The following is a 25,242-nucleotide window of genomic DNA, read 5'->3' on the forward strand; positions in this document are numbered from 1 at the left end:
TGCATATGGGCCTCTCTTCTCCTCCTACCCAGGATGCTGACATTTAAAGCGATAGCTCAGCTCTTCATCTTGGGCTGCACATGGTGTCTGGGAATCCTGCAGGTGGGTCCAGCTGCTCACGCCATGGCCTATCTCTTCACCATCATCAACAGCCTGCAGGGCGTCTTCATCTTCCTGGTGTACTGTCTCCTCAACCAGCAGGTACCACTGTCCACCTCCCACCCAGGACTCATTCCACTCTCACTCCACTCAGTGAGCTGACTCAGAGCATGCTTTGCCTCTGCAGGTCCGGGAGCAATACAGGAAATGGTGGAAAGGAGTCAGGAAAACCAAAGCTGACTCTGAGAAGTACACACTCTCCAGCAGAGCCATGTCAGATGTCCCTAAACACAATGTGGTAAGGTCATGCATTCCTCCCAGAGCACTTCACTGATAGAGTACCTCATGCCAACACACTGGACAATCTGGGTATATAGTAAGTGACGTCCTAGGAAGGCTCCCACTGAATTTACTCTTTGACTCCTTAACCATTAGCCATGGTCTCAGTTAGAAAATATATATGTTGCTCTTATTTCAGAGGAACTGTGTTCATCTTGACTTTTACACATTAGTAATCTTTTTTTAAAATAAAATTATCCTTAGTTGTATTTAAAATATATAACATCTTTTTAGGCTTACAAATATGAACCTTGTACATTAAACCATACATATATGTACATATTTCTCCTTTCTCTGATTGATATTATTTTAAAGTATCATATGCCTTAAATTTCATTTTCTTTAATTCTTTATTGTTTAAAGTATTACATGAGTCTCCTTTTCCCCCCATTGACCTCTATCTGCCACCCCTCACCCAAGCACAAGCCCTCACGCCCTACTGTCTATGTCCATTGGTTTTACTCACATGCGTGAGTACAAGTCCTTTGGTTGATCTCTTACTGCCTCACGCCTGCCTTCCCTCATAGGTTGGACAGTCTGTTTGATGCTTCTATATCTCTGGTTCTTTTATTCCCCATCAGTTTATGTTGTTCATTATATCTCACAAATGAGTGAGATCATGTGATATTTCTCTTTCTCTGACTGGCTTATTTTGCTTAGCATAATGCTCTCTAGTTCCATCCATGCTGTTGCAAATGATACGAATTCCTTCTTTTTTACAGCAGCGTAAAATTTCATTGTGTAGATGTACCACAGTTTTCTAATCCACTTGTCTGCTGATGGGCACTTAGGCTGTTTCCAAATATTAGCTATTATAAATTGTGCTGCTATGAACATGGGGGTGCATATATCCTTTCTGATTGGTGTTTCTGTTTTCTTGGGATACATTCCTAGAAATGGGATTACTGGGTCAAATGGAAGTTTCATTTTTAATTTTTGAGGAAACTCCATACTGTTCTCTATAGTGGCTGCACCAGTCTGCATTCTCACCAGCAGTGCACCAGGGATCCTTTTTCTCCGCATCCTCTCAAGCACTTGTCCTTTGTTGATTTGTTGATGATAGCCATTCTGACAGGTGTGACATGGTACCTCATTGTCGTTTTGATTTGAATCTCTCGAGATGATTAGTGACTTTGAGCATGTTTCCATATGTCTCTTGGCCTTCTGTATGTTCTCTTTCAAAAAGTGTCTATTTAGGTCCATTGTCCATTTTTTGTTTGGGTTGTTTATCTTCCTTTTGTTAAGTTGTATGAGTTCTTTGTAAATTTTGGACTTTAAACCCTTAACAGCGATAACATTGGCAAATATGTTCTCCCATGCAGTGGGCTTTCTTGTTGTATTGTTGATGGTTTCTTTTGCTGTGCAGAAGCTTTTATTTTGATGTGGTCCCATTTGTTAATTTTCTCCTTAGTTTCCATTGCCCTAGGAACTGTATCAGTAAAGATATTGGTACGACATATGTCTGCTATTTTGCTGCCTATGGAGTCTTCAAAGATTTTTATGGTTCCCCGTCTTACATTTAAGTCCTTATCCATTTTGAATTTATTTTCGTGTACGGTGTAAGTTGGTATTCTAGTTTAATTCTTTTTTTTTGCAAGTATCTGTCGAATTTTCCCAAACACCATTTATTGAAGAGACTGTCTTGACTCCATTGTATGCTCTTGCCTCCTTTATCAAATATTAATTGAGCATAATGGCTTGGGTTGATCGCTGGGTTCTCTGTTCTGTTCCAATGGTCTATATGTCTGTTCTTGTGCCAGTACCAGGCAGTTTTGAGAACAGTGGCTTTGTAAGATAGCTTGATATCTGGTATTGTGATCCCTCCAACATTGTTCTTTTTTCTCACTATTGCTGTGGCTAATCGGGGTCTTTTTTTAATCCAGATAAATTTTTAGAGAGTTTGCTCTAGGTCTTTGAAATATGCCATTGGTATTTTAATGGGGATTGCATTGCATCTATAGATTGCTTTGGGCAGTATGGACATTTTTAATGATGTTGATACTACCAATCCATGAACACAGTATATTCTTCCATTTGTTTATGTTTTCCTCTATCTCTTTTTTTCAGCATCCTGTAATTTTCTGAGTACAAGTCCTTTACCTCCTTGGTTACATTTATTCCTAGGTATCTTAATTTTTTTGTTGTAATGGTAAATAGGATTGGGTTTTTTTTTAATTTCTCTTTCGGTGAGTTCATTATTGGTGTATAAAAAAGCCATAGATTTCTGGGTGTTAATTTTATATCCTGCTACACTGCCGAATTCATTTATTAAGTCTAGTAGTTTTTTGATGGAATCTTTAGGGTTTTTGATATACAATATCATGTCATCTGCAAATAATGACAATTTTACTTCTTCTTTTCTAATTTGGATGCCTTTTATTTTTTCTTCTTGTCTGATCACTATGTCTAGCACTTCCAGTACTATGTCAAGCAGTAGTGGTTAAAGTGGGCATCCCTGTCTTGTTCCTGTTCTTAGGTGAAATGGCTTTAGTTTTTGCCCATTGAGTATGATGTTGGCTGTGGGTTTGTCATATATGGCTTTTATTATGTTGAGGTATGATCCCTCTATTCCCATTTTGCTGAAGGTTTTTATCAAGAAAGGGTGTTGGATTTTGTCAAATCCCTTTTCTGCATCGATTGATATGACTATGTGATTTTCGCCTTTCAATTTGTGTAATGTATCACATTTTTTGATTTGTAGATATTGTACTATCCCTTGCATCCCCAGGATAAATCCTACTTGGTCATGGTGTATGATCTTTCTGATGTAATGTTGGATCAGATTTGCTAGAATTTTGTTAAGGATTTTAGCATCTATGTTTATGAGGGATATTGACCTGTAATTCTCTTTCTTTGTAATGTCTTTATCTGGTTTTGGAATTAAGGTAATGCTGGCTTCATAGAATGATCTTGGAAGTGTTCCTTCCTCTTGAATTTTTTGGACTAGTCTGAGGATGATAGGTTTTAGTTCTTTGAATGTTTGGCTAAACTCCCCAGTGAAGCCGTCTGGCCCTGGGCTTTTGTTTGCTGGAAGCTTTTTAATGACTGCTTCTATTTTAGATTCTTCCTGATTGAATTTTGGAAGGTTGTATTTTTCTAGGAATATGTCCATTTCCTCTAGGTTGTCTAGTTTGTTGGAATAGTGCTGTTCATAGTATTTTTTTTAGCAATCCTTTGTATTTCTGTGGGGTCTGTTGTTATTTTGCCTCTTTCATTTCTGATTTTGTTTATTTGGGTCCTCTCTCTTTGCTTCTTAGTGAGCCTGGCTAGACGTTCATCAATCTTTTTGTCCTTCAAAGGACCAGCTCTTGGTTTCATTGATCTTTTGTATTGTTTTTTTGGTCTCTATGTCATTCATTTCTGCTCTGATCTTTATTATCCTCTTCCTTCTGCTCACTCTGGGCTTTTCTTGTTGCTCTCTTTCTAAACCTTTAAGTTGTAGAGCTAGATGATTTATTACCATTTTTCTTGTTTTTTGAGGTAGGTTTGCAGAGCTCTAAACTTCCCTCTCAGGATTGCTTTCATTGTGTTCCAAAGATTTGGGGTTGTTGTGTTTTCATTGTCATTCATTTCCAGGATGTTTTTAATTTCTTTGTTGATCACTTAGGTAACCCAATCATTGTTTAATAACATGCTATTCAGCTTTGTTTAAATTTTTTTATTGTTTTAAATGTTGTTTATTTCTAACTTTATGCCATTGTGATCTAAGAAGATGCCTGATATGATTTCAATCTTCTTGAATATGGAGAGACTTTGCCTGTGACCCAATATTGGTCTATCTTTGAAAATGTCCCATGTGCACTTGAGAAGAATGTATAGTCTGTGGCTTTGGGGTGAAATGTTCTGAAGATGTCAATTAAGTCCACCTGAACTAGTGAGTCATTTAGGATTGCTGTTTCTTTGCTGATTTTTTTGTCTAGATGATTTATCCAGTGATGTCAGTGGGGCATTAAAGTCCCCTACTATGATTGTATTGTGTCAATTTCCCCTTGATATCTTCCAGGAGTTTTTTTAATGTATTAGGTGCTCCTTCATTGGATTTATATATGTTTACCAGGATTATATCCTCTTATTGTATCAATACCTTTAGTATTATCAAGTGGCCTTCCTTATCTCTTGTTATGGCCTTCACTTTGAGGTCAATTTTTTCACATATATGTATTGCTACCCCAGCTTTTTTTTCATTTCCATTTGCCTGAGAGATATTTTTCTATCATGCACTTTCAGTAGGTGTGAGTTCCTTGTTCTGAGTTGGGTCTCTTGTAGACAGCATATATATGGGTCATTTTTTTTATCCATTCAGCCACTCAATGTCCTTTGATTGGAGCATTTAGTCCATTTACGTTTAAAGTTATTATTGACTAGAGGCCCATCCATGAAATTCGTGCATGGGGGCGGGGGACTGGTGTCCCTCAGCCCAGCCTGCACCCTGTCCAATCTGGGATCCCTCTCCAATCGGGGATTCCTCTCCCAATCTGGGACCGCTTGCTCCTAACATCTCTCCTGCCCACCTGCCTGCCTGATTGCCCCTAACCACTTCTGCCTACCAGCCTGATCGCCCCCTAACTGCTCCTCTGCTGGCATTATTGATGCCTAACTTCTCCCCTGACAGCCTGATGACCCCCAACTGCCCTCTCCTGCCAGCCCTATGGCCCACAACTGCCCTCCCTTGCCAGCCTGATCGCCCCAACTGCCCTCCCCTGCTGGCTCAATTGCCCACAACTGCCCTCCCCTGCAGGCCCGATCACCCACATCTGCCCTCCGCTGCCAGCCCAATCACCCCAACTGCCCTCCCCTGCCAGCCTGATCGCCCCAACTGCCCTCCCCTGCTGCGACCCACCTCCTCCACCAGGAAACGCCTCCTATGCGTGAGGCGGTGGAGATGTCTGGACTGGCCTCCTCCTTGTCACACAGAGCTGTGGGACCCCCAGGCCTCACCACGTGGAGCGGCCGCCGGGCCCCACCTCCACTGTGCATGTGGCCGTCTTGTAGTGACCATCTTTGTGGAGTCATCTTGTGGTGCCATCTTCTAGTGGCCATCTTGTGATGATGTTGCATGTGAGGGCGTGATGCCACCTAGGCTTTTATTAGTATAGATAGGTACTTATTTGTAGCCATTTTGTGTGTGTGTGTCTATGTCTGTGTTTCTTCTTCCCTTTTTATTTCTTCTTTTTATAACAGTCCCTTTAGCATTTCTTGCATTGCTGGCTTGGTAGTGATAAACTCCCTTAGCCTTTTTTTGTCTGTGAAGCTTCTTATTTCTCCTTCAATTTTGAATGATAGCATTGATGGATAGAGTATTCTTGCATTCATTCCCTTGCTTTGCATCACTTTGTAAATTTCCTTCCATTCCTTTCTGGCCTGATGTGTTTCTGTTGGGAAATCAATTGATAATCTAATGCCGTGGTTCTCAACCTTCTGGCCCTTAAAACAGTTCCTCATGTTGTGACCCCCAACTATAAAATTATTTTCGTTGCTACTTCATAACTGTAATTTTGCTACTGTTATGGATCATAATGTAAATATCTGATATGCAGGATGGTCTTAGGCGACCCTATAAAAGGGTCGTTCAACTGCCATAGGGGTTGCGACCCACAAGTTGAGAACTGCTGAATTCTAATGGGAGTTCCCTTGTACTTAACTTTCTGTCTCTCTCTCTCTTGCAGCCATTAAGATTCTCTTTTTGTCCTGAATGTTTGCCATCACAGTTATGATGTGTCTTGGTGTGGTTCTTTTCGGGTTCATCTTGTTTGGGACTGTCTGTGCTTGTGTGACTTTTTTCTTCGCCACATCAAGGAAGTTTTCTGACATTATTTCTTTAAATAGGTTTTCTAACCCTTTTCCTCTTCCAGTCATTCTGGAACCCTATTATTTGTATGTTGCCTTGTTTCATGTTGTCCCAAAGCTCCCTTAGGCTCTCCTCCTGTCTTTTAATTTTTTCTCCAATTGCAGTTCAGTTTGGGTGTGTTTTGCTTCCCTGTCTTCTAATTCGCTAATTCAGTCCTCCGCTTCTCCTAGTCTACTGCTGAAACTTCCCATGGTGTTTTTTTTTTTTATTGCAGCTATATCACTCTTTATGTCTTCTTAATTCTTAATCAACATAAGTTGTTGATTTTTTCATCCATCCAGTTTATGAACTGTATGACGCTTTTTCTGAATTCTCTCTCTGACATAGTGCATGCCTCTATTTCACTTAGCTGCTTTTCTGGCAATTCTTCCTTTTCTTTCCTTTGGTCGTTTCTTTGTCTCCCCATTTTTGCTCTCACCACAGGATGTAGGTGTCGAGTCATGTGGGGGTTGTGCCTCAGTTGGCTGTGGCTCCTCTGGTGGGCTATGCTCACAGCAGTGGTGGTTCCTCTGGCTTCTGAAGGCGGGCTGCCTAAGAAGCTGTTGCTCCTCAGATGGAGTCAGGCTGCTCACGAGGCTGCTCCTACTTGGACTGGGGCAGGTTGCTCACAGGGCTGCTGCTCCTCATACAGAGGAGGGCTGCTTGCATGGCTGCTGCTCCTTGGATAGTTGTGGGCTGCTCGCAGGGCGGCTGCTTCTCGGATGGGGGCGGGACTAAACCATCAGGTGGTCATCCCCCGAGGGATCCCAGGCTGCAAGAGGGCACAGGCCTGGCTGAGGGACCCCCCGAGTGCACAAATTTTTGTGCACCGGGCCTCTAGTAGAAAATAAAGAAACAAACTAAAAAAGAAAAATAAAGAATAAAGAAAAAAGAATAAAAAAATAATGAAATAAAATAACAATGAAAAAGTGAACTGTCATTCCTTTCCACTGAGTTGTATTTCCCCATGAGGGCTGGTTTAAGGTCCCACTCATCTGTACTGTCTGCCACTTCTCAGTTTCCTATTGCTGGGACTGAGCCTCTCTTTAGACCAGGTCTGAGGACTCTCAAGGGCTATTCAGATATTTTTTTGTATCTTTTGTGCCACTCAGGGTGTAGTCTGGGTGTGGCTGTATTGGTTGCCTGGAGACTTCAGGGAGGGGCTATCTCTTCAGGAGAAAATGGCTGCCTAGGTCTGGCATGTCAGTTGTGACTCAGCACCAGACTTGTGGTCACCACTCCCTGACCTTCTCCTCTCCCCAGCCTCTCCCCAGATTTCACAAGTCTGCACCTCCAGCTACACCCCAGTCACGGGTGAGTGTTTATATTTGAAAGGTCCTATGAACTAGGTTTAGTGAATAAAAACAAAGACCAAAAATAGGGTAAAGAGCTGCTCCACTGCAAGCCTCTCTCCCCCTGGCATGGCATGGCTTGGGAAGCCATCCAGGCTGTCCCTCTGGGCTCAGTCTCTTGTGACCGTGGACCCAGATCTAGAACCCCCTGCTGCCAGCAGTGCTTCAGACCTTCTTTCCACAGTCAGACGCTAAGCTTGTCCAAAAGGATGCAGCCTCGATGCCATGTGGCTTCCTTCTGACCCTCTGGGCTCAGGGGTCTTGCAATTCTTTCCAGCCCAGATCCCTCATTTTACCAACCTCCAGGCATCCTCTGCCCTTCCTAGTTGAGGATTGTCTCATCAGCTGTGTCTACTTCACCAATTTGGGGTGGATATTATTTGATTTAGTTGCTCGTTCCATCTGCTCCAGGACAAGGCTTGGGACACATTCGCCTATTCCACTGCCATTTTCCAGCACTTCCTCTTTGCTAATTTTTTGTTTAGAGGATTTTTTCAGTGGTATCAGTGGGATATTAAAGTCCCCTACTATGATTATATTGCTGTCCATTTCTCCCTTGATATCTTCCAGAAGTTTTTTTTTATGTATTTGAGTGCTCCTGTATTGGGTACATATATGTTTACCAGAGTTATATCCTCTTGTTGAATTTTTCCCTTTAGTATTATGAAGTGGTCCTCCTTATCTCTTGTTATGACCTGTACTTTGAGGCCTATTTTGTCAGATATAAGTATTGCTACACTTATCAGTATTGCTATCCTTATCAGTGTGTGTGAATCCTTTGTTCTGGGTCATATTTTCTTATCCACTCAGCTACCCTATGTCTTTTGATAGGAGCATTTAATCCATTTATGTTTAATGTTATTTTTGACTAGAGGCCCAGTGCACAAAATTCATGCACTCGGGTGGGGTCCCTCTGCCTGGCCTGTGCCCTCTTGTAGTCTGGGACTCCTTGGGGGATGTCTACCTGCCGGCTTAGGCCTAAGCTGGCAGTCAGACATCCCTCTTGTAGTCCAGGGCTTTCACAGTCCCGGACCCCTCACTACTTACCGCCCACCTGCAGTGGAGGCAGGAGCGCCACCATTGCTGCACTTGCCAGCCGTGAGCCCAGCTTCTGGTTGAGTGGTGATCCTCCTGTGGGAGCACACTGACCACCAGGAGGCAGCTCCTGCATTGATAATCTGCCCCTGGCTGGTCAATGCATGTCATAGTGACTGGTCGTTCCACCATTTGGTTGATTTGCATATTAGGGTTTTATTATATATCATAAGCACTTGTTTGTTGCAATTTTTATTCTTTATGCTTGTGTTCCTTCTTGCCTTTCTATTTCTTCTTTTTACAGCAGTCCCTTTAGCATTTCTTACATTGCGAGCTTGGTGGTAATAAACTCTCTTAGCCCTTTTTTGTCTGTGTAGCTCCTGATTCCACTTTCAATTTTGAATGATAGCCTTGCTGGGTATAGTATTCTTGGATTCAGTACCTTGTTTTGCATCACTTTGTATATTTCATTCCATTCCCTTCTAGCCTGATGTGTTTCTGTTGAGAAATCAGTTGATATTCTGATGTGAGATCCCTTGTAGGTAACTCTGTCTCTCCCTGGCAGCCTTTAAAATTCTTACTTTGTCATTGATGTTTGCCAATTTAATTATGATGTGTCTTGGTGTCGGTCTTTTTGAGTTCATCTCTTTTGGGACACTATGTGCTTCTTAGACTAGTGTGGTATTTTTCTTCCCAACATCAGGGAAGTTTTCTGTCATTATTTCTTCAAACAGGTTTTCTATTTCTTGCTCTGCTTCCTCTCCTTCTGGTACCCCTATTATGCAGATGTCGTTTCGTTTCATGTTGTCCCAAAGCTCCCTTAAGCTCTCCTGCTTTTTAAGTGTTTTTTCTAGTTGCCACTGTGTTTGTGTGTTTTTTCCTACCTTGTCTTCTAATTCACTGATGCGGTCCTCAGCCTCTTCTAGTCTACTGTTTAAGCCTTCCATTGTGTTCTTTATTGCAGTTAGGTCATTCTTCACTTCTTCTTGGTTCCTTTTCATGTTGATGATATTTTTATTCAGCTCCTTATAATTCTCATTGAGTTGTGTGTATCTTGGATCTAGCTATTTGAGCATCCTTACAACCATTACTCTGAATTCTTTCTCTGACATGTTACTTGCCTCCGTTTCATTTAATTCCCTTTCTTGTGATCCTCTTTTCTTTCATTTGGGGATTGGTTTTTTTTTGTTTTCCCATTTATTGCGTTTTAATTGTTTCTGTCTTAGATCCAACTGCTTTGCTACCGAGGTTCTTTTGGAGGTGGTGCTATGTAGTTGGTGATCCAGTGGTGTGTTCTCTCAGGTCTCCTGGGCTTGTTGATCTAGCAGAGCTCCCTACTTGAGCTATTTGGGTTCTCTTGGTGTAGTTGGGTCTTGAATCTTAGTTTCTTATTTGTGGATGAAGTCTTGTCATAGATAGGTAATGTGACTCACCCCCTGCTTCATTGTGCAAGCTGTTTTGGATGTGATCGTGATTCCAGCTCTTGTGGAAATGGTTGCCTGAGGTCTTACTGGTATATGCTCACTGTGGGTTCCCAGAGTCCACGGCCTGGGAGGAAGGAGTCCTGGGGCCTGACACTCAGGTACTGTGACATTGGCTGGTGTTGTGTGATTCTTGCGGGAGTAGCATCACTCTGCAAATCATTATGAGGGTCTTGGAGCCCATGACAGTAGGGGACAGGTGTCTCATAGTCTGTGGTTGAGGCAGTGGGACTCTGGCCAAAGTGATTTCCCTCTCTGATTCACAAAGGGGTTCAGGAGCCAGCAGCTGGGGATGTGGGAATCTTGGAGTCCGTGGCTCAAACAATGTGACCTTGTATAGGGAGGCAAATCCTCAGTAACTCAACAAGGTGTCCAGAGGTAGGTAGCCAGGAGGGGGATGTCATGGATCCTGCTGAGGGAGCAGTGTGCCCTTGGTTGGAGAGGCACATGCCCAGTGGCAGCTCACAGAGGGGCCCAGGAGCTGTCTGCCAGGGGTGTGCTCGTGGGGCCCACACGCTGAATCAGAGTGATTATGGTGTGCCATCAGTCTCATGGAGGAAGAAGTCCCAGTTTCTTCTTTAGGAGATGTGCACCCTTGGTTAGATATGCATGCCCAGCAGCTGCTTACCAAGGTGCCCAAGAGCCATCTTCCGGGGTGGTGGTCTCAGGGGAGACCCATGCACTGAAGCCACATGATCACAGTGTCTGTGTGCAGGCAGGTGGGGAAGGGAAGATCAAGTTTCTGTTGCCGGGGCCATGCGTCCTTGTTTGGATATGAGCGCACCTATCAGGGGCTCACAGAGGCACCCAGGAGCCACCTATGGAGCAGTGGGGTCAGGAAGCCTGTGCACTGGAAGGCCTCAGGAGGCTTGTGCTCTGAGGTGTCTGGGGGTCAGCATCCAGGGAGGGGGAAGTCACACTTACTGCTGCGGGAGCCATGCACCCTTGGATGTGGATGACCTAGGGTCTGCATGTCTGTGGGTGGGGAAGCAGGATTTGGGCTGGTGTGGCTGCAAGGTCACAGGCAATGTCCAAGGCCAGTCTGGCTGGTGGTGCTGATGAGCTCCTAGAGGAGGCTGCTCTCCCCTTCAAGATGGTGTGGGCTCCGTGCCCAAGCCCCACAGCCCAGGGAGCTCCCACAGCAGTGGTAGGTGCTCTCTATCCAGGAGAGCCTGGTCTTCCAGCCCCTGATACTCCTTCCATATTTAACTGTCTCACTCACACACACACCACACACTTCCACACATTCCCCTTTCACACCCTCACTCACTCACATCCACTCCCTCACCTCCATCATGCTAGCCACCATCTTCAGAATCCCACATTAGCACTCTTATTGAATACTTGCTGTGTGCCATGCATGTTTAACTAAATAAGCAAGAATCAATCATCTGAAGCAGGGATTTACATTTCACTCAGACCCACATATCTTACTTTCCATTCACCTCTATCTCATGGTCACTCAGCACCACACAACAAAAAGACAAAAATGGGGGGAAATGATGTACATATTTAAGAATTAAATGGAAGTAAGTATGAGCTAGTATTTTAGACTTAAGGAGGCTGCCTGATATGTTCAGCACCCTCCACCAACTGTAAAAACAGGGATGAAAAGCCATCATTGCATGGGATAATTCATGGCAATGATTACTAAAAATTACCAGTGGTTTAGATTTACCAAGGTCTTTTTAATTTTTTTTAGACATAGAAAGTTCTCTTACTTATACTAGTAGTTTCGCACCTCTTCTTCCATCTTCCATTAAACCTTTTGAGTGTCCTTTCCCATTTAAAGGATCCTACTGTGCCTGCCTACTGTGGCTCTGTGGTTGAGCATTGACCCATGAACCAAGAGGTCCTGGGTTCAATTCTTGGTCAGGGTACACTCCTGAGTTGAGGGTCCAATCCCCAGTAGGGGCCAGCCAGGAGGCTGTCCACTGATGTTTCTATTTCTCTATCTTTCTTTCTTCCTCTCTCTCTCTCTCTCTCTCTCTCTCTCAACTCAATAAAACATATTTTAAAATAACTTAATAAATAAATAAGGAACCTACTATACTCCCAGGAAGTCCTATATATCTTTCACCTGTTCACCCATCCTCCACAAGCACTAGTTTCACTGTTGAATCTTTTATCCCATTTCCCTTTCTCAGCAAATATTCTTACCATATATTCACAGAGAAAATCCGAGTGATCATAATGACTCTGTGAACTTTACACTCTCAACCACACATAAATTAGCATGCATCTTGTCCACATTGCTGTATCATTGACACTATTCCCTTCTCTCTAAAGACAACTTTCATCTTCACTTTGAATCCCATCATTCTTGCCTTATCAATTATCCTTACATTATTGTTCACACATTCTCTCTCCCTCCTCTCTCCTTGTCTTTCTCCCAATCTTATACCCTTCATTCTTCCCTCACTTTCTCAAAAGTTTATTCCCAATTTTGTAGCAACATGTTTAATTTTTTTTCTATCTTACAAACATGTACCACTTGGCCTACCATTTTCTTCTAGCTACCAGCCAAGAATTGACTTTTCTCTGTCTCCCTTTCCTTGCCTTAAATTTATTCCCTCAATTCGTGTATTTTGGCTTCTTTCCCCCATCATTCTACCAAAGCAAATATCTTTTAGGTATGCAATGATCTCTGTGCCCCTAATATCCTTCCAGAAACTTCTTACACTATTTATCAGTCTTTCTCGTGAAACACTCCATCTTTATCCTGTCTAGAATCTACTTACATGCCCCTCTTCCATGTTTTTCTCCAGTATTTCTAGTTTTTTTTCTGTTTCTTGTATAGCTTCAACCAATGGATTTGGTCCAGAAAAACTGCAATTCTCATTAAATTCTGTTATGGGTTGGCTCAGGGAGATAGACCAGAATTTAAATTTAAGAGCCTTTATTAAACTGGCCAGCTGACCACAGCACCTATCTCCGCCTCTGGGAGCTTTGGAGCATGTGGCAAAGATCAAGGGTGCAGTATGATCCTTTATAGCAAAACAGTGTTAAAAAAATACAAAGCATTTCATTAGCTGTTCCTTAGAAGTTCACAGAAAGTTCATAAGCACAAAGGGGGGGGGGTAAACAGAGTCACGCCTGGCTGGAGCATATCATAACATATTGTTTTTCTAAGACAATCTAGCAATTTTTCTCTGCCACAGCTCCTGACCCTAATACAATCGGTAACCTTTTCCAGGCCACAGTCCCTCACCCTAGCACAATTCTTTCTTCCTAAGCAATAGATTCAGTCACCATATAGATGCAAATGATGACTACATTTCTTTTTCTAGCTCTGACCTCTCTGCTGAGAACTATTTCTAGTTACTTGACATCCTTGATGTCATCAAGACACCTTAAACTCAGTCTTCCAATTTATAACTCACCTTCTTCTCCCTAATCCTATCCTTTCCCATGGTGTCTTTCCCTCTCTGAATGGCACTACATCCCTTCCCTTGCACAAGTTTGAAACCTGAATGTTATTCCACACTTATCATATTTCCCACTACAACCTATCCATTATACAGCCCTACTGTTCTTATCTTCTCAGTATGTCCCTCATGTGCCCAGATGGCTCAGTCTCCATCACCCCCCCCCCCCCCCCGAGCCAGGCTGCCATCTTCACATCTGAACCACTACTATTCCCTCCTGACTGACTAACACTTCCTACTCTTGTCACTTTCCAATCCCTCTTTACACAGAAGTCAGAGGGATTCTTTCAAAACACAAATGAAATCATGCCACTCCTGTGTTAAACCTGTTACATGTACTTTCTCTTATGTTCAGTTCTGAGTAATTTCCTGAGTGCAGTATTTATAAATTTTTCTTGTTGAATTTTGGGTGATATTGGTTTAAAGAAACAGACGGGTTTCAAGTGTACAACTCAATAAAACATCATCTGCACACTGCGTTATGTGCTCACCACCCAAAGCAAATTCTCTTTGCATCCATTTATCCCCCTTTGCCCACCTCCACCTCTACCCACCCACCTTTTACTTTTGCTATCACCATACTTTTGTCTATGTTTTTTTATTAATCCCTTCACTGTTTTGTACCCAGCTTCCCAAAACCCCTCCCATCTGACAGCTGTCAGTCTGTTCTATGTATCTATGCTTCCGTTTCTATTTTGTTAAATTTATTTGTTCACTTGATTCCACATATAAGTGAGTTCATATAGTATTTGTCTTTCTCTGACTGGCTTATTTCATTTTGCATAATAATCTCCAGTTATTCATGCTATTGTAAAGAATCATATTTCCTTCTTTTTTATAGCCACATAGTACTCCATTGTGTAAATGTACCAATAGCTTTATATCCTCACATCTCACATCTCACTCATGTACGGACAGACACTTAGGCTCCTGCCAAATTTTGACTACTGTAAATAATGCTGCAATCAATGAACATAGGGATGCACATATTCTTTTGAATTAGTATTTCGGGTTTCTTCAGATATATTCCCAGAAGTGGAATCTTTGGGTCATATGGTAGTTCCATTTTTAATTTTTTAAAATATTTTTCTAATACTCAAGACGAGAGAGAGAGAGAGAGAGAAATGTGAGGGAGAAAAACAATTGGCTGCCAACATGTGGCACCTTCTCATTAGTGCCCATTCTCGGCATGAAAAAATCCAGTTCCTCAGGCAGACCCTCAAAATGTTAGAATGTTGGTGGTACAATTCATCTCCTGTGGCAAGATGGTGCCATGAATTTTCCTACTGGCTTCAATGCAGCTGATGTCATACTCAATTGGGTGCAGGATCTTCTCAAGCGATCTCTGGATTTTTCACAAAGGAAATGGATTCATGTATTGTTGGTGAATTGATGTGTCCATGAGGGGAAGGAAGTCTGGAGCTTCCTATTCTGCCATCTTGCTGACATTACCCCTAATTTCCCTTCTTTGAGTAAGGACACAAGTCATGTTGGGTTAGAGCTCCCCCTAATGTCCTTATTTTAACTTAAAACCTCTTTTTAAAACCCTTTGTCCTAGTTGGTTTGGTTCAGTGGATAGAGCATCACCTGTGGACCAATTCCCATCAAAGACATAAAATCGATGTGTTTTTCTCACATCTCACATCAATGTTTCTCTCTGTCTTTCACTCTCTCTTCCAATCTTCCTAAAAATCAATGGAAAAATATCCTTGGGTGAGGATTAACAACAATGAAGTCATAAAACAATGTAAAAATGCTTTGTCTAAATATAGTCATCTTCTGAGGTCCTGAGAGTTAGGATTTCAACATATGCATTTTGAGGGGATATAATTCAGCCAATAAAATGCTATAACATCGATGAACCTCAAAAACATGCTAAGTAAAGAATTCAGACACAGTGGTTATATATTGGAAAATTCTATTTATATGAAATATCCAGTATAGGTAAATCTGTGGAGACAGACAGTAGGTTGGTGGTTGCCAGGATTGGGAGAGGGTAATGGGAAATGACTACCTAATGAGCATGGAGTCTTCTTTGAGTTGATGCAAATGTTTTAGAACTAGTTAGAAGGATAAATGTATATCACAAATGTACTAAATGCCACTAAATTGTACACCTAAAAATGATTTAATTTATGCTATGTGAATTTCATATATTACATAGTTTGTAAATTTGATATTAAGTGAAAGTGGGTGTTTATGTGTGCACAAAGAGATAAATCAATGTGGCAACAGAATAATTGGTTAAAGGTACATGGATGTTCCTCAAATTTCCATAGGTCTAAAATTTTTCAAGTGAAAAATTTAGAAAAACTAAGAAAAGACTCGATGTTTTTATTATTAGTTGTTTATTTTTAGCCATTTCCATCATTTTAGTTTTATCTCTTTCCCAGGTAAAAGGTGATGATTGACAGCATAAAAGAGGAAATTAAGTCAATTCTAAGAAAACTAAAAGTGGGTGACTAAAGAAAAACAGGTGAAATCATATGATTTTTGTCCTTTTCTCTCTGACTTATTTCACTTAACATAGTACTCTCCAGATTGATGTTGTTGCAAATGGCAATATTTAATCCTTCTTATGACTGAGTAGTATTGCATTGTATATATGTACCACTTCTTCATTGTTGATTCATCCATCAATGGACACATCGGTTGTTTACATATCTTGGCTATTGGAAATAGTGCTAAAATGAACATAAGGGTATATATATCTTTTTTAATTGTTTTTTTATATTCATCAGATACTCAGAATAAAAATTGCTAAATTATGTCAAATTAAATATTAAAGTTAACATTATAACCTATAATGTTATTAACCAATGCTACCCCAATATTAAATAAATAAATAAATAAATAAATAAATAAATAAATAAAAGAAAAATATGGGTATATTCCACAGACTGTCTTCCTGGTTAAACTTTTCCCAGTAGAATACACTTTTCTGGTGATAATGCTTAAATTTCTATATCTCAATATAATATTTTCTGCCCCATGATAACACAGGAAAAGTTTATACCTCAAGCTAAATACACTATCCTATCTAATAAAGAGGGAATATGCTAATTTACCCTCACACTGTCACAAAGATGGTGGCTCCCACAGCCAATAAAGAGGGAATATGCTAATTGACTGTCCCACCCTCAAAGATTGCAGCCCCCACAGCCAATAAGGAGAGAATATGCTAATTGACCTCCCCACCCTAAAAAATGGTGTTGCACACAGACACAACATGGCGGTGCCATTCCCCTCAACCCCACCAGGGCCTTGCTGCATGCCTGCCTCTGGAGTCCACCAGTCTCCTCAGCCCCCCAGCCACCCAGGGCCGGCCTGAGTTGCAGGCAAGCCTCATATAGCAGCTGCCCAGCCATTCAGGGCTGCCCGAGGCTCAGGTAACCAGGACAGGCCAAGGCTTGCGCTGCCGGCAGTGGCAGCAGAAGAAGTGTAATGGGGGTGTCACCTTCCCCTGATCACCGGGTCCCCTCCTGCCCTTGAGGGCTCCCAGACTGTGAGAGGGGGCAGGTTGGCTGAGGCACCCCCCTCCCCACCCCCTTCCAGTAAATGAATTTTCCCAGTGAATTTTCATGCACTGGGTCTCTAGTTTCAAATAAAAATGTTTTATAGAAAAAGTGCCCCACGTGAAAACAAAGGAAAGTGTGTGTCTCAGATATTGCTGGTGCTAAGAGAGATCATCATAACATCACACTCAAAGTCAGTCATTCCTTCCTATTGTGTGCTCATCCTGAACTTGTTTCCTTAGGACCTTCTACATTTTGCCAAAAGCAAAGGTTATTTTCTACGAGTCAGTCCTCCAAAAGTTGAGGGAAGAAAAAGAAAATCTTGGAAATGTAAGCAATGGAGTAGAAATATGACTTCTTACCAAACACCTATTAACAACTATGTTTATTTTGCAGTCAATAGGAAGCAATGTTTTAAGTATTTTATATCCTAACATGATATTTTATTACTGAAACATAAATCTTTAATTGGTTTTGGTTATATTTCAAGAAATTGGTGAAGATATATAATACAATCTTTCCCATTTAAAATAATGGACTATAGAGTCAAAACGGACAGTTTTGTGTGCATCTGCTTTTTAGGAATAACTGGCATTAAGCAGTAGATACCTGAATTAATAAATGTTAGTGTGAATAGCATATGGAAAAGGCAAAAATATGAAGGTGTATGCAAAGAATTAGTAATTGATGCACACATCTAGAGTACTAACAATTTCTTTGCCCTCTTTGTCTCTTACCCTGCTCTTTAGAACAACATGACTCAGTCACAAATAAGTTTAATCATACTTATTTCATCCATCCATCCACCCATCCATCATCTTTGAAGCAAGTTAACATGCCAGGTGTTGAGAATCACTACTGCCCACTTCTCCATATCTTAATTTTTCTTTCCAAATTTCTGCCTGCTCCAGCCCTTCCTGTGCAATACACATTGCTATGTCCAAGTGCTTTGGCTACCGGTTACACAAAAATGAATATAGCAGGTTCCTTGCCATCAAGGTGCTCATAGTCCATGGCAGTGTTACTCAAAATGTGGTGCATGAACTGTTATTGGCCCTTGAGGAAAAAAGAACCTTGGGATAGACTGTAAATCAACAACATCACTAAGCTTTAGTTCAACTGACATTTATTCCATAACAAGATTTTATCAATAAAGGAAGCAGTGTGTTGTGTAACTTTCTGGTGCAAGCTCCTGCTCTCCATGCAGACTGTCACCACTGCTGAGAACTGGTCTAGAGTCTTCTTGCAAAGTAGATTGCACGACAAATGTCAAAACCAATCGATAAGGCCTAGCTGTATGGTTCTGTTAACATTGAAGAGAGAGACAACGAAGTTGGTCTCAGAGATATTTTGAAATGCTATACATCTGGCTTTGAAGATGGAAGAAGGAACATGAACCAAGATATGCAGGTGGCCAGCAACACTAACAGGATTAGATAGAAACAGATCCTCCCCTGAGCCTCTAGAACAGCGCTTCTCAACCTGTGGGTCGCGACCCCTTTGGGGGTCAAACGACCCTTTCACAGGGGTCGCCTAAGACCATCGGAAAACACATCTATAATTACATATTGTTTTTGTGATTAATCACTATGCTTTAATTATGGTCAATTTGTGACAATGAAAATACATCCTGCATATCAGATATTTACATTACGATTCATAACAGTAGCAAAATTACAGTTATGAAGTAGCAAGGAATATAATTTTATGGGTGGGGGTCACCACAACATGAGGAACTGTATTAAAGGGTCACGGCATTAGGAAGGTTGGGAACCACTGCTCTAGAAGGACCCCAGCCTGCACAACCCTGGATATTAGCCACTGAGACTCAATTCAAGCTTCTATAAGAGTATACGTTTGTTTGTTTGTTTGTTTGTTTGTTTGTTTGTTTGTTTGTTTGTCTGTTTTAAAAAAACTAGCGTGGGAATACTTACAGCAGCTATAGGATTCTAATAAGACATTTATTCAATAAAATTTGTCTGAGGAAACTGAGTTTAAGCCTCTTCATTCATTAGGTTCCTTGGGTACGGGAATTTTATATTAAAGACACACATAAAGTAGAAAATAAATTTTAAATAGATTTTCAGTTGGTACAGTGAAGGCCTCACTGCATAAATGTAAATGGACTGTGCTGCCTCTGTGGCATTAAGATTTAAGGTACAACAGGTGACCTCTATTTCTCCATCTACATAACTATAGTGACTTTTTTCTCAGCACCCTGTATCTTTGCCTGGAAGTTGGCCAGTCCTCAATTTATATTCTGCAAGAACATGACAGAATTTCTCATTAAAAGTAGAGAACGCATGACCACTGGGGGAAAAGGCTGAGTGTGGGATAGGAATTCCTACTAGTTGTTAAAATAAAGAAAGGATATGGATAAATAGTCCAAGAATATATGCATTCTAGCCAATAATAAAATAATTCAAAGCAAAACTATTTAGTATTCCTCTTTAGCCTTATTAAATAATATTTTCTCATATGAATACCCAGCATAAGAGGAGATACTGTGCTGGGGTTCTTGTTCCAGCATTAAGAAGGGTTCAGCAATCTGGAGAAGTCTGTGCATAGATTAAATAACAGTCCAGTGAGGAAAGATAATTTTGAAAGGCATTTGGGAGTCCCAGGAGCCTAGTTTAAAGGAAACTAACATCTAAGTTCTAAGGTCTCCTCCTCTCAGGACCCCATGCTTTTTATTAACACAACTTGTCCTGAGGCAAGGCAGAGATATACACTTCAAAGGGTATACACAAGCATTGTCAGAATGGAGAATTAGCCTAAGGCTGTTCAGGTGTTTCCCAGTAGGAGGCAATAACATGTAGATTAAGATGCTCTGAGCTGTCTGGCAGCCAAGCAATCATTTTAATGTATCCTATTCAGGTCTGGTGAAATGCCATCAGCCATTCCCAACAGGTGACAACATATATATGTGACTCAGCCCTTGTTGAGACCCCAAATTCCATCAACCTTTTGATGAAACTCTTGAAATTATGACATGCTAGAATGGGCTTCCGGCAATACTGCAATGAATGTCTCAGGAACTGCTCTGCAAGGTGCCATCTACCTCCACTGGTCAGAATTTTTTCAATAAACATACTCAAATAGACACTGTCATTGAAATTTAATGCAAACACTCTCATTCCACTGCACTGTTCTTCCCACCTAATACCCTATTACCTCCTTCCTAAAAAAACGAATCTCAGATACATTTTCATTCATTCTACAGTGTCAGTCAACTGTATAGGCATACCCATCACTTAATTGTCAACTATGGCCCTTGTAGTGCAAATCAATCAAACATATGTGGACGAAAGGGGCCAAATGCTGACCTGACATGCTCAGGGGAGGCCTGCATGGCAGTCTTGCAAACTCAGAGACCTAAAGTAACCACAAAGGATGGTCTGAAATTAAACTTTAACTAAAGGCAGTTATGGTGGGCAGTTATGTCCTAGGCCAGTATCTTCACTGACAAGATCAACTTTGATCCTTACTGATCCCATTTGCCTTTTTGCCTCTAAGATAACATACCCTTGAATGTCTGGGTAACTTGTAACTTCCCTTTTTCTGGAGCCCCTGGGGCACAACCAAATGTGCTGGGCGCCAGGACAGATACTACAAATTCCTTCATTATCATGTTAATTGATCGTGCACCCACCTAAGTATGTGTCCATCATTTTACTTTTTATCCAATCCCAGGGGTTTCCCTGCTTTGCTTTATCCCTCCTCCTTAATCTATCACCAATGAATTTAATGTAACCCACCTAAGTCCCTCCTTTGATTGCAAATGTATAAGTAAAAATGTAACCCTGCCATTCTCCGGAGCACTATCTCAATTCATTGAGGTTCTGCTTCCCAGCATATGTCAACAGTTTGGCTCAAATAAACTCACAAAAAATTCTTTACAGGTTTCAATGGTTTTTTCACTTTAACACACATCTTTCTTAATGTGTTCAATAAATTATAGAGGGTTACTTAACTAAGAATGCAGACAGAGTGACCTCTTGTCTCTGGGCTAGGCTGTTTGTGCTCCCAGGTGTGTCAGGTAAAGGCTGACAGGTTCCATGCTCTCCGACCCTCTCCTGATGTACCTACTGGCCTCCCAGACTCATTGGGTCTCTGAGAGGAAGGTCTCTGTGTGCAAGTCTGAATTGCTTCCTGGATGGTTGATGTTGGAAACTGAAGCTCTGCCCCACAGGAGACAGCAGGAAGGAGTGAATTATCCATTTCAGAGCCAGTTTAGGAATCAAAAGCAATAGCCATTCCCTGTTGCCCAGAGTTGTATAAGCTGAGGACTGCACAGGGGGGATATTTACAGCTTATCGGGCACATTTCCCTCATGTTTTTCCAACATCTAAGCACATGATTTCACTCTGGGCATCTGGAAAAACAAAGGAAATTTTTCCTAATGATTCTCTGATCCTAAAAGGCCAGGTTGGAAGTCGTTCATCCAAATTTTATGACTCCCTGTCTTAATCTCACATGCTTTCTATTACCCTATCCCATCCCTGACCACGTTTTCTTCAATGTCTGATTGGGGGGGACACTGGCCTGATATCTCTGGAAAATAGCTATTCTCCTCTTCAACAAGGCAGAACTGTGCTCCTTTGGTATGCAATCCAGGGCCCCACATTCTTTGGCTTCCTCACACATTTGTCAAAATCATTAGGGATTTTATACTTATATCACATGCTAAGAGCTGTCATTTAGTACCTCATGATGTATTCATTACCAAGGCCAGTATGGCTTGTGGAATCGGCACCGAAGAAGGGACAGTCGAACACTCACAGGTTCAGGAAAATAAGCCTTTATTCAAAGCAGCGCTGCTGGTTCAGGGGACTCAAAGATCCAGATCCTAAACAACTTAGACCATGAGATTTTCTCCTTATATATTTCTGAGTTTCTTTGTTTCCTAACTACCAAGCTTCTGTGGTGGACTTTCACAGCCCCTCCTGGGTCAGTTAGAAAGGCTAATTTAGATGTATCTAATGTCTATCCTGGATGGAGCCAGTGACCTCCCTCTAGTTAAGCTGTTATGTCCTTGGTTTATGGCCCTTGTAAATTGGGAGTATATGAGTAAATAGGTCTTGCAAGACCAGATAATTAAGGAAGGGGCAGTGACTTGATTATGGGCTAAGAGGAATGTGCGTTAGGGATACTGATTAACTAGGTACAGAGTCAGGCTGCTAGCCTCCTACATGTTAACTAGGTACAGAGTTGGGCTGCTAGCCTCCTGAAATCTTTCACAAATGGAGTTAATTATCAGCTAGCAAGAGTGTGCGTTAGAAGGCAGGTTACTGGCACAGATTGAGATTCTTAACCTCCCCGCCCCCCCTCCCAAAAATGTCTTATGTTCCCCATCAGTTCAGTTAGTTGAGCATGATCCAGAGCACTGAGAAGATGCTGGTTTGATTCCTGTCAGGGCATATGTCCAGGTTGTGGGCTTGATCCCCAGTAGGGGGCATACAGAAAGCAACCAATCGGTGTTTCTCTATCATCGATGTATCTCTCTCTCAAAAAAAAAAAAAAAAATCAATAACAACATATTTTTAAAATATTCATTAATTACAAGAGATTTACTTAGATATTGTTATGCCACATGACTTGAGCTAAGCATTTTATAAGAATTGTCTGATTTAATTCTAAGAAAAGTTCATTCTCTATTCCCCATTTCAGGAACAGGTCTCAAATGAGTTTACTGATCTTCTCAGAGGTAAAACTAATAAGAGATAGGGTTTTGAACGGAATTCTCTCAAGATGCCTCTAGCTTTCACTGTGGGGCAGTGGTTCTCAAGTGGAGATGACTGTGCCTCAGGGGCTATTTGGCAATGTCTGATGGATGCTGCTGGACACCAACAATACCCAACACATAATTATCCTGCCTCAATTGACAGCATGAAAAGGTGAGAACACCTAGTAGAGACAAGCACTTATCCAACTTCACTGTGCATACGAGTCACCCAAGAGTCTAGTTCAAATGCAGAATCTGAATGATCAGGTCCCGGTGGGCTTGAGATTCTGAGAATCGCGTAATCACCCCTGTGATGTTGATGCTGCAGGTTCTGGTCAGAGGACCACTCTTTGAGTAGAAGTCTGTGGTTCTCTGTTAGTGTCAGGTGCAGGTAGTTTTAGATTTTCTGAACAACAACGAAATCATAGTTGCATGTAATTTTTTAAAAATAGGTTATTCAATTATTTGAGAGGCTGTTATTAATTCATTGTTCATTTACTTTATTTAAGGACTAGGGGCCCGGTGCATGAAATTCGTGCACTGGGTGTGTGTGGAGGGGTGTCCCTCAGCCCAGCCTGCCCCCTCTCACATACTGGGAGCCCTCAGGCATTGACCCCCTTCACCCTCCAATAGCAGGATCGGCCCCTTGCCCAGGCTTGATGCCTCTGACAGAGGCGTCAGGCCTGGGCAGGGGACCCTCATTTCCCCCCATCACTGGTTCTGCCCCAAGCCCAGGCCTGATGCCTCTGGCCCAGGCGTCAGGCCTGGGCAGGGGACCCCCAGACCCCTCCGATTGCTGGCTCTGCCCCTTGCCCAGGCCTGATGCCTCGGCCAGAGACATAGACCCCCATCACCCTCCGATCGCCTGATCGGCCCCTTGCCCAGGCCTGACACCTCCGCCAGAGGTGTCAGGCTTGGACAGGGGACCCCCATCTCCCCCCGATCACTGGCTCTGACCCCCACCCAGGCCTGACGCCTCTGACCCAGGCTTCAGGCCTGGGCAAGGGGACCATCATATCCCCCCAACCCCCGGCTCCACCCCCCACCCAGGCCTGATGCCTCTGGCCCAGGCATCAGGCCTGGGTAGGGGACCCTCAGCTCCCTGCCCAGGCCTGATGCCTCGGCCAGAGGAGTTGACCCTCATCACCCTCCGATCACCAATCACTGGATCTGCCCCTTGACCAGGCCTGAGGCCTCCGGTAGAGGTGTCAGGCCTGGGCAGGGGACCCCCAGCTCCCCGTGGTTGCAGGCTCCGCCCCTGCCCAGGCCTAACGCCTCTGGCTGAGGCGTCCGGCCCAGGCAGCGGGGACCTGCAGTGGCAGCGTCCCCGCGATCGTGGGCTCCACTTTAGGCCCAGGCAAGGGACCCCTAGCTCCCAGGACTGCCAGCTTCGACTGTGCCCAGCTCCCATTGCTGGCTCCACCCCTACTTCCTGCTATCACTGGCCAGGGCGGCAAAGGCGCCTGATTCTCTGATCATGGCTGGGGGGCAGGGCAAAGGCGGCCCCAGCTCTTAGCTCCCCCCTGGGTTTCCGATCACTGTCAGTGGCAGGGGGCTTCTTCCTGCTTTCCCTTTCGCCTCCCTGCATTGTGTCTACATATGCAAATTAATCGCCATCTTGTTGGCAGTTAATTTGCATATAGCCCTGATTAGCCAATGAAAAGGGTAGCTCATACGCCAATTACCATTTTTCTCTTTTATTAGTGTAGATTCTTGAAGAATATAATATGATATACTCCTGAAAATGCCTCCTTTAATTATTTTATATAAGGGTCCTTGTGAGACCAAATAATGTATAGTAGCAGAATGAGCACCTCCAAAACATGCTAGCATCCTAGCCCCAGAAAATTGTAATATGTCATTTTTCATAGTAAAGGACAATTAAGGTATTAAATGAGATATGTTTGCTAATCAGCTGACTTTAAGATAAAATTGGCCAGACATCAAAAACAAAAATAAACAAAAGGCAGAGGAGGGTGGGCAGATGAGAAGAGATCAACCAATGAACTTGTATGCATAGATGTATAACCCATGGACACAGACAATAGGGGGTTGGTGGCCTGGGGTGGGGGACAGGGGCAGACTATACGGGGTCAATGGGGGAAAAATGGAACATATGTAATACTTTCAACAATAAAGGTTTTAAAGAATAAATGGGACTAAATCAAACCAAAAAGCTTTGCACAGCACAAAACAGCAATAGCAAAAACAAAAATACCAACAAGCCCAAAAAAAACCTAATAAATGCAAGATATTTGCAAATGATATAGCTGGTAAGGGGTTAATGCAAAATATAGAAAACTCATACAACTCAACATAAAAAAACACAATTCAGTTAAAAAATTGACAGCTACAAAAGAGACCTTATGCCCCTTTTCTCTGAAAGAATTCAGAGTCAAAAAATCCATAAGGGAAAATACAACAGGACAGGACAAATACAG

General features: G+C 42.3%; 1 protein-coding gene across 1 annotated transcript in view; it reads left to right on the forward strand.

The window, feature by feature from the left end:
• Positions 1 to 25,242, forward strand: part of LOC132234981 (adhesion G protein-coupled receptor E2-like) — a 128,895-nt gene that overhangs the window by 36,404 nt on the left and 67,249 nt on the right. Inside the window, exons 16-17 of the mRNA XM_059696661.1 lie at positions 33 to 201; positions 287 to 397. Of these exons, the coding sequence (XP_059552644.1) occupies positions 33 to 201; positions 287 to 397 (280 nt within the window). The remainder of the gene's footprint in view (positions 1 to 32; positions 202 to 286; positions 398 to 25,242) is intronic.

The sequence above is a fragment of the Myotis daubentonii genome, chromosome 5 (assembly GCF_963259705.1).
Source record: "Myotis daubentonii chromosome 5, mMyoDau2.1, whole genome shotgun sequence".
NCBI lineage: Eukaryota > Metazoa > Chordata > Mammalia > Chiroptera > Vespertilionidae > Myotis > Myotis daubentonii.